The following is an 8,774-nucleotide window of genomic DNA, read 5'->3' on the forward strand; positions in this document are numbered from 1 at the left end:
GGTGTGGCCCAGGGTGGGTGGTGAGGGTGGGCGTGATATGGGTGTGGCCCGGAGAGGGTGGTGGGGGTGGGCGTGACATGGGTGTGGCCCAGGGAGGGTGGGTGAGGAGGGGCGTGACATGGGTGTGGCCCAGGGAGGGTGGGTGAGGGTGGGCGTGTCATGGGTGTGGCCCAGGGAGGGTGGTGAGGAGGGGCGTGACATGGGTGTGGCCCAGGGAGGGTGGGTGAGGGTGGGTGTGATATGGGTGTGACCCAGGGAGGGTGGGTGTGACCCAAGGAGGGTGGGTGAGGGTGGGTGTGGCCCAGGGAGGGTGGTGAGGGTGGGCGTGACATGGGTGTGGCCCAGGGAGGGTGGGTGAGGGTGGGTGTGGCCCAGAAAGGGTGGATGAAGAGGGGCGTGACATTTGTGTGGCCCAGGGAGGGTGGTGAGGAGGGGCGTGACATGGGTGTGGCCCAGGGAGGGTGGTGAGGGTGGGTGTGACCCAGGGAGGGTGGGTGAGGGTGGGCAAGACATGGGTGTGGCCCAGGGAGGGTGGTGAGGGTGGGAGTGGCCCAGGGAGGGTGGATGAGGAGGGGCATGACATGGGTGTGGCCCATGGAGGGTGGTGAGGATAGGGGTGTCAGGAGTGTGGCCCAGGGAGAGTGGTGAGGGTGGGCGTGACATGGGTGTGGCCCAGGGTGGGTGGTGAGGGTGGGTGTGTCATGGGTGTGGCCCAGGGAGGGTGGGTGAGGGTGAGCGTGACATTGGTGTGGCCCAGGGAGGGTGGGTGAGGGTGGGTGAGGGTGGGCGCGACATGGGTGTGGCCCAGGGAGGGTGGCGAGGGTAGGGGTGTCAGGAGTGTGGCCCAGGGAGGGTGGTGAGGGTGGGCGTGACATGGGTGTGGCTCAGGGAGGGTGGTGAGGGTGGGCGTGACATGGGTGTGGCCCTGGGAGGGTGGTGAGGGTGGGCGTGACATGGGTGTGGCCCAGGGAGGGTGGATGAGGGTGGGCGTGTCATTGGAGTGGCCCAGGAAGGGTGGGTGAGGGTGGGCGTGACATGGGTGTGGCCCAGGGAGGGTGGGTGAGGGTGGGTGAGGGTGGGCGTGATGTGGGTGTGGCTCAGGGAGGGTGGCGAGGGTAGGGGTGTCAGGAGTGTGGCCCAGGGAGGGTGGTGAGTGTGGGCGTGACATGGGTGTGGCCCAGGGAGGGTGTTAAGGGTGGGCGTGACATGGGTGTGGCCCAGGGTGGGTGGGTGAGGGTGGGTGTGTCATGGGTGTGGCCCAGGGAGGGTGGTGAGGGTGGGTGTGTCATGGGTGTGGCCCAGGGAGGGTGGTGAGGGTGGGTGAGACCCAGGGAGGGTGGTGAGGAGGGGCGTGACATGGGTGTGGCCCAGGGAGGGTGGGTGAGGGTGGCCGTGACATAAGTGTGGCCCAGGGTGGGTGGGTGAGGGTGGGCATGACATATGTGTGGCCCAGAGAGGGTGGTGAGGGTGGGCGTGATATAGGTGTGGCCCAGGGAGGGTGGGTGAGGGTGGGCGTGACATGGGTGTGGCCCAATGAGGGTGGGTGAGGGTGGGCGTGACATGGGTGTGGCCCAGGGTGGCTGGTGAGGAGGGGCGTGACATGGGTGTGACCCAGGGAGGGTGGGTGAGGGTGGGCGTGACATGGGTGTGGCTCAGAGAGGGTGGGTGAGGGTGGGCGTGACATGGGTGTGGCCCAGGGTGGGTGGTGAGGGTAGGGGTGTCAGGAGTGTGACCCAGGGTGGGTGGTGAGGGTGGGCGTGACATGGGTGTGCCTCAGAGTGGGTGGTGAGGGTGGGCGTGACATGGGTGTGGCCCAGGGAGGGTGGTGAGGGTGGACGTGACATGGGTGTGACCCAGGGAGGGTGGTGAGGTTGGGTGTGTCATGGGTGTGGCCCAGGAAGGGTTGTGAGGGTGGGCGTGACATGGGTGTGGCCCAGGGAGGGTGGTGAGGGTGGGCGTGACATGGGTGTGGCCCAGGGAGGGTGGGTGAGGGTGGGTGTGGCCCAGGGAGGGAGGTGAGGGTGAGCATGATGTGGGTGTGACCCATGGAGGGTGGGTGAGGGTGGGTGTGACATGGATGTGACCCAGGGAGGGTGGTGAGGGTGGGTGAGGGTGGGCGTGTCAAGGGTGTGGCCCAGGGAGGGTGGTGAGGAGGGGCGTGACACGGGTGTGGCCCAGGGAGGGTGGGTGAGGGTGGGTGTGGCCCAGGGAGGGTGGGTGAGGGTGGGTGTGGCCCAGGGAGTGTGGGTGTGACCCAGGGAGGGTGGTGAGGGTGGGCGTGATATGGGTGTGACCCAGGGAGGGTGGGTGAGGGTAGGTGTGGCCCAGGGAGGATGGGTGAGGGTGGGTGTGGCCCAGGGAGGGTGGTGAGGGTGGGCGTGTCATGGGTGTGGCCCAGGGAGGGTGGGTGAGGGTGGGCGTGTCATGGGTGTGGCCCAGGGAGGGTGGGTGAGGGTGAGCGTGACATTTGTGTGGCCCAGGGAGGGTGGGTGAGGGTGGGCGTGACATGGGTGTGGCCCAGGGAGGGTGGCGAGGATAGGGGTGTCAGGAGTGTGGCCCAGGGAGGGTGGTGAGGGTGAGCGTGACATGGGTGTGGCCCAGGGAGGGTGGTGAGGGTGGGCGTGACATGGGTGTGGCCCAGGGAGGGTGGATGAGGGTGGGCGTGTTATGGGAGTGGCCCAGGGAGGGTAGGTGAGGGTGGGCGTGACATGGGTGTGGCCCAGGGAGGGTGGTGAGGGTGGGTGTGTCATGGGTGTGGCCCAGGGAGGGTGGTGAGGGTGGGTGAGACCCAGGGAGGGTGGTGAGGAGGGGCGTGACATGGGTGTGGCCCAGGGAGGGTGGGTGAGGGTGGCCGTGACATAAGTGTGGCCCAGGGTGGGTGGGTGAGGGTGGGCATGACATATGTGTGGCCCAGAGAGGGTGGTGAGGGTGGGCGTGATATAGGTGTGGCCCAGGGAGGGTGGGTGAGGGTGGGCGTGACATGGGTGTGGCCCAATGAGGGTGGGTGAGGGTGGGCGTGACATGGGTGTGGCCCAGGGTGGCTGGTGAGGAGGGGCGTGACATGGGTGTGACCCAGGGAGGGTGGGTGAGGGTGGGCGTGACATGGGTGTGGCTCAGAGAGGGTGGGTGAGGGTGGGCGTGACATGGGTGTGGCCCAGGGTGGGTGGTGAGGGAAGGGGTGTCTGGAGTGTGACCCAGGGTGGGTGGTGAGGGTGGGCGTGACATGGGTGTGCCTCAGAGTGGGTGGTGAGGGTGGGCGTGACATGGGTGTGGCCCAGGGAGGGTGGTGAGGGCGGACGTGACATGGGTGTGACCCAGGGAGGGTGATGAGGGTGGGCGTGTCATGGGTGTGGCCCAGGAAGGGTTGTGAGGGTGGGCGTGACATGGGTGTGGCCCAGGGAGGGTGGTGAGGGTGGGCGTGACATGGGTGTGGCCCAGGGAGGGTGGGTGAGGGTGGGTGTGGCCCAGGGAGGGTGGTGAGGGTGGGCATGATGTGGGTGTGACCCATGGAGGGTGGGTGAGGGTGGGTGTGACATGGATGTGACCCAGGGAGGGTGGTGAGGGTGGGTGAGGGTGGGCGTGTCAAGGGTGTGGCCCAGGGAGGGTGGTGAGGAGGGGCGTGACATGGGTGTGGCCCAGGGAGGGTGGGTGAGGGTGGGTGTGGCCCAGGGAGGGTGGGTGAGGGTGGGTGTGGCCCAGGGAGTGTGGGTGTGACCCAGGGAGGGTGGTGAGGGTGGGCGTGATATGGGTGTGACCCAGGGAGGGTGGGTGAGGGTGGGTGTGGCCCAGGGAGTGTGGGTGTGACCCAGGGAGGGTGGTGAGGGTGGGCGTGATATGGGTGTGACCCAGGGAGGGTGGGTGAGGGTGGGTGTGGCCCAGGGAGGGTGGTGAGGGTGGGCGTGACATGAATGTGGCCCAGGGAGGGTGGTGAGGGTGGGCGTGACATGGGTGTGGCCCATGGAGGGTGGGTGAGGGTGGGTGTGGCCCAGGGAGGGTGGTGAGGAGGGGCGTGACATGGGTGTGGTCCAGGGTGGGTGGTGAGGGTGGGCGTGATATGGGTGTGGCCCAGGGAGGGTGGTGAGGGTGGGCGTGACATGGGTGTGGCCCAGGGAGGGTGGGTGAGGAAGGGCGTGATATGGGTGTGGCCCAGGAAGGATGGGTGAGGGTGGGCGTGTCATAGGTGTGGCCCAGGGAGGGTGGTGAGGAGGGGCGTGACATGGCTGTGGCCCAGGAAAGATGGGTGAGGGTGGGCGTGACATGGGTGTGGCCCAGGGAGGGTGGGTGAGGGTGGGTGTGGCCCAGGGAGGGTGGTGAGGGTGGGTGTGACCCAGGGAGGATGGGTGAGTGTGGCCGTGTGATGGGTGTGGCCCAGGGAGGGTGGTGAGGAGGGGCGTGTCATGGGTGTGGCCCAGGGAGGGTGGTGAGGAGGGGCGTGACATGGGTGTGACCCAGGGAGGGTGGGTGAGGGTGGGTGAGGGTGGGCGTGTCATGGGTGTGGCCCAGGGAGGGTGGGTGAGGGTGGGTGTGACCCAGGGAGGGTGGGTGAGGGTGGCCGTGTCATGGGTGTGGCCCAGGGAGGGTGGGTGATGGTGGGTGTGACCCAGGGAGGGTGGGTGAGGGTAGGTGTGGCCCAGGGAGGATGGGTGAGGGTGGATGTGGCCCAGGGAGGGTGGTGAGGGTGGGCGTGTCATGGGTGTGGCCCAGGGAGGGTGGGTGAGGGTGGGCGTGTCATGGGTGTGGCCCAGGGAGGGTGGGTGAGGGTGAGCGTGACATTTGTGTGGCCCAGGGAGGGTGGGTGAGGGTGGGCGTGACATGGGTGTGGCCCAGGGAGGGTGGCGAGGATAGGGGTGTCAGGAGTGTGGCCCAGGGAGGGTGGTGAGGGTGAGCGTGACATGGGTGTGGCCCAGGGAGGGTGGTGAGGGTGGGCGTGACATGGGTGTGGCCCAGGGAGGGTGGATGAGGGTGGGCGTGTTATGGGAGTGGCCCAGGGAGGGTAGGTGAGGGTGGGCGTGACATGGGTGTGGCCCAGGGAGGGTGGGTGAGGGTGGGTGAGGGTGGGCGTGACGTGGGTGTGGCCCAGGGAGGGTGGCGAGGGTAGGGGTGTCAGGAGTTTGGCCCAGAGAGGGTGGTGAGGGTGGGCGTGACATGGGTGTGGCCCAGAGAGGATGGTGAGGGTGGGCGTGACATGGGTGTGGCCCAGGGTAGGTGGGTGAGGGTGGGTGTGTCATGGGTGTGGCCCAGGGAGGGTGGTGAGGGTAGGCGTGACATGGGTGTGGCCCAAGAGGGTGGTGAGGGTGGGTGTGACCCAGGGAGGGTGGTGAGGAGGGGCGTGACATGGGTGTGGCCCAGGGAGGGTGGGTGAGGGTGGGCGTGACATGGGTGTGGCCCAGGGTGGGTGGTGAGGAGGGGCGTGACATGGGTGTGACCCAGGGAGGGTGGGTGAGGGTGGGCGTTACATGGTGTGGCCCAGGGAGGGTGCGTGAGGGTGGGCGTGACATGGGTGTGGCCCAGGGTGGGTGGTGAGGAGGGGCGTGACATGGGTGTGACCCAGGGTGGGTGGGTGAGGGTGGACGTGACATGGGTGTGGCCCATGGAGGGTGATTGAGGGTGGGCGTGACATGGGTGTGGCCCAGGGTGGGTGGTGAGGGTGGGCGTGTCATGGGTGTGGCCCAGGAAGGGTTGTGAGGGTGGGCGTGACATGGGTGTGGCCCAGGGTGGGTGGTGAGGGTAGGGGTGTCACGAGTGTGGCCCAGGGTGGGTGGGTGAGGGTGGGCGTGACATGGGTGTGCCTCAGAGTGGGTGGTGAGGGTGGGCGTGACATGGGTGTGCCTCAGAGTTGGTGGTGAGGGTGGACGTGACATGGGTGTGGCCCAGGGAGGGTGGGTGAGGGTGGGCGTGACATAGGTGTGGCCCAGGGAGGGTGGATGAGGGTGGGCGTGTCATGGGTGTGGCCCAGGGAGGGTGGGTGAGGGTGAGCGTGACATTGGTGTGGCCCAGGGAGGGTGGGTGAGGGTGGGTGAGGGTGGGCGCGACATGGGTGTGGCCCAGGGAGGGTGGCGAGGGTAGGGGTGTCAGGAGTGTGGCCCAGGGAGGGTGGTGAGGGTGGGCGTGACATGGGTGTGGCTCAGGGAGGGTGGTGAGGGTGGGCGTGACATGGGTGTGGCCCTGGGAGGGTGGTGAGGGTGGGCGTGACATGTGTGTGGCCCAGGGAGGGTGGATGAGGGTGGGCTTGTCATGGGAGTGGCCCAGGAAGGGTGGGTGAGGGTGGGCGTGACATGGGTGTGGCCCAGGGAGGGTGGGTGAGGGTGGGTGAGGGTGGGCGTGATGTGGGTGTGGCTCAGGGAGGGTGGCGAGGGTAGGGGTGTCAGGAGTGTGGCCCAGGGAGGGTGGTGAGTGTGGGCGTGACATGGGTGTGGCCCAGGGTGGGTGGGTGAGGGTGGGTGTGTCATGGGTGTGGCCCAGGGAGGGTGGTGAGGGTGGGTGTGTCATGGGTGTGGCCCAGGGAGGGTGGTGAGGGTGGGTGTGACCCAGGGAGGGTGGTGAGGAGGGGCGTGACATGGGTGTGGCCCAGGGAGGGTGGGTGAGGGTGGCCGTGGCATAAGTGTGGCCCAGGGTGGGTGGGTGAGGGTGGGCATGACATATGTGTGGCCCAGGGAGGGTGGTGAGGGTGGGCGTGATATAGGTGTTGCCCAGGGAGGGTGGGTGAGGGTGGGCGTGACATGGGTGTGGCCCAATGAGGGTGGGTGAGGGTGGGCGTGACATGGGTGTGGCCCAGGGTGGCTGGTGAGGAGGGGCGTGACATGGGTGTGACCCAGGGAGGGTGGGTGAGGGTGGGCGTGACATGGGTGTGGCTCAGAGAGGGTGGGTGAGGGTGGGCGTGACATGGGTGTGGACCAGGGTGGGTGGTGAGGATAGGGGTGTCAGGAGTGTGACCCAGGGTGGGTGGTGAGGGTGGGCGTGACATGGGTGTGCCTCAGAGTGGGTGGTGAGGGTGGGCGTGACATGGGTGTGGCCCAGGGAGGGTGGTGAGGGTGGACGTGACATGGGTGTGACCCAGGGAGGGTGGTGAGGGTGGGCGTGTCATGGGTGTGGCCCAGGAAGGGTTGTGAGGGTGGGCGTGACATGGGTGTGGCCCAGGGAGGGTGGTGAGGGTGGGCGTGACATGGGTGTGGCCCAGGGAGGGTGGGTGAGGGTGGGTGTGGCCCATGGAGGGTGGTGAGGGTGGGCGTGATGTGGGTGTGACCCATGGAGGGTGGGTCTACATCGGTGGGTACATCTTCCATCTACCGATGGAAGATGTACACGTAAAACCGCTCTAATCCGGCTGAAACGTTTATATATGCAGTAAAAACAGAACTTCTCCCCTTTCCAATATCTTACTCAGTATTTTAACGAGAAACAAATAGTTGATTGAAAATGAAGTGTTAAAGGTTAATTCCTAATCAATTATGTGTTTGCATCATTTTTATCGTTTTTTTAATGAATTAATAGCAATAAACTGAAAATTCACAAAAACGTGGAAAAACAGCAAAATATTGCCTAATTCTATGATATTTTGTTTATATCACATAAAGGAAAAGGGGATGATAAACGTCAAAATATTGCTGAATTCGATGTTTTTAGTACGAAACAAAATGCACTTGCTTAAAATGCAATATTATGCGAAAATCTTAGATTTGAAGGCCAAATCACATATCGTGATACTACATGAAATAGTATCGAAATATTGGTAAAAATGAATATATTTACGTAATATCAAACTACATGAAAAACGTGAAAAAAGTCATTATTATACAAAATTTGAGGATTTTAACTTCGAATCATAGAGCGACGTTTCGTATTTTTTCGACCCTAGAAAAGACGTATAAAGATGTTGCTTCCAATTCAAATGACAAAAATCAATGTGTTTTCATTAAAATTAACTAAAATGTTCCTGATTTTCGGTTTATATTACCGATGGAAGATGTGCACGTAAAACCGTTCTAATCCGGCTGAAACATCGATATATGCAATAAAAATAGAACTTCTCCCCTTGTAAAATTCTTACTCAGTATTTTAACGAGAAACAAATAGATGATTGAAAATGAAGTATTTAAGGCTATTTTCTGATCAATTATGTGTTTGCATAATTTTTATCGTATATTTAATGAATCATCAACAATAAACTGAAAATTCACAAAAACGTGGAAAAACGGCCTAATTCGATGATATTTTGTTTAAATCACATAAAGGAAAAAGGGGATGATAAAGGTCAAAATATTGCTAAATTCGATGATTTTTAGTACAAAACAAAATGCAAGAGAACTTGATTAAAAATGCAAAATTTGCGAAATTCTGAGATTTGAAGGACAAATCACATATCGTGAGAAAACATGAAGTAGTATCGAAATATTGGTAAAAACGAATATATATACGTAAAATCACACTACATGAATAACGTGAAAAAAATCACTATATTACCATATATGAGGATTTTAACTTCAAATCATAGAGCGAGGTTTCGTATTATTTAGATCCAAGAAAAGACATATGACAATGTTGTTTCAAATACAAATGATAAAAATCAATGTGTGTTCATTAGAATTAACTAAAATGTTCCTGATTTTCCGTTTATATTACCGATGGAAGATGTACACGTAAAACCGCTCTAATCCGGCTGAAACGTTTATATATGCAGTAAAAACAGAACTTCTCCCCTTTCCAATATCGTACTCAGTATTTTAACGAGAAACAAATAGTTGATTGAAAATGAAGAGTTTAAGGTTAATTCCTAA

General features: G+C 61.2%; 4 protein-coding genes across 4 annotated transcripts; all 4 read right to left on the reverse strand.

Annotated features, from left to right (window-relative positions):
* Positions 1–619: 619 nt before the first annotated feature.
* LOC138366209 (uncharacterized) lies at positions 620–1,168 on the reverse strand. Its single transcript, XM_069327026.1, has one exon. It carries the CDS (start codon positions 1,166–1,168, stop codon positions 620–622), a length of 549 nt encoding a protein of 182 aa, XP_069183127.1.
* Positions 1,169–2,746: 1,578 nt separating this feature from the next.
* LOC138366211 (uncharacterized) lies at positions 2,747–3,508 on the reverse strand. The gene has a single exon (XM_069327037.1). It carries the CDS (start codon positions 3,506–3,508, stop codon positions 2,747–2,749), a length of 762 nt encoding a protein of 253 aa, XP_069183138.1.
* Positions 3,509–5,790: 2,282 nt separating this feature from the next.
* On the reverse strand, positions 5,791–6,408 carry LOC138366212 (uncharacterized). The gene has a single exon (XM_069327048.1). It carries the CDS (start codon positions 6,406–6,408, stop codon positions 5,791–5,793), a length of 618 nt encoding a protein of 205 aa, XP_069183149.1.
* Positions 6,409–6,920: 512 nt separating this feature from the next.
* On the reverse strand, positions 6,921–7,283 carry LOC138366213 (uncharacterized). Its single transcript, XM_069327062.1, has one exon. It carries the CDS (start codon positions 7,281–7,283, stop codon positions 6,921–6,923), a length of 363 nt encoding a protein of 120 aa, XP_069183163.1.
* Between the last annotated feature and the right edge of the window lie 1,491 nt (positions 7,284–8,774).

This window comes from Procambarus clarkii, chromosome 2, assembly GCF_040958095.1.
Source record: "Procambarus clarkii isolate CNS0578487 chromosome 2, FALCON_Pclarkii_2.0, whole genome shotgun sequence".
Taxonomy (NCBI): Eukaryota; Metazoa; Arthropoda; class Malacostraca; order Decapoda; family Cambaridae; genus Procambarus; species Procambarus clarkii.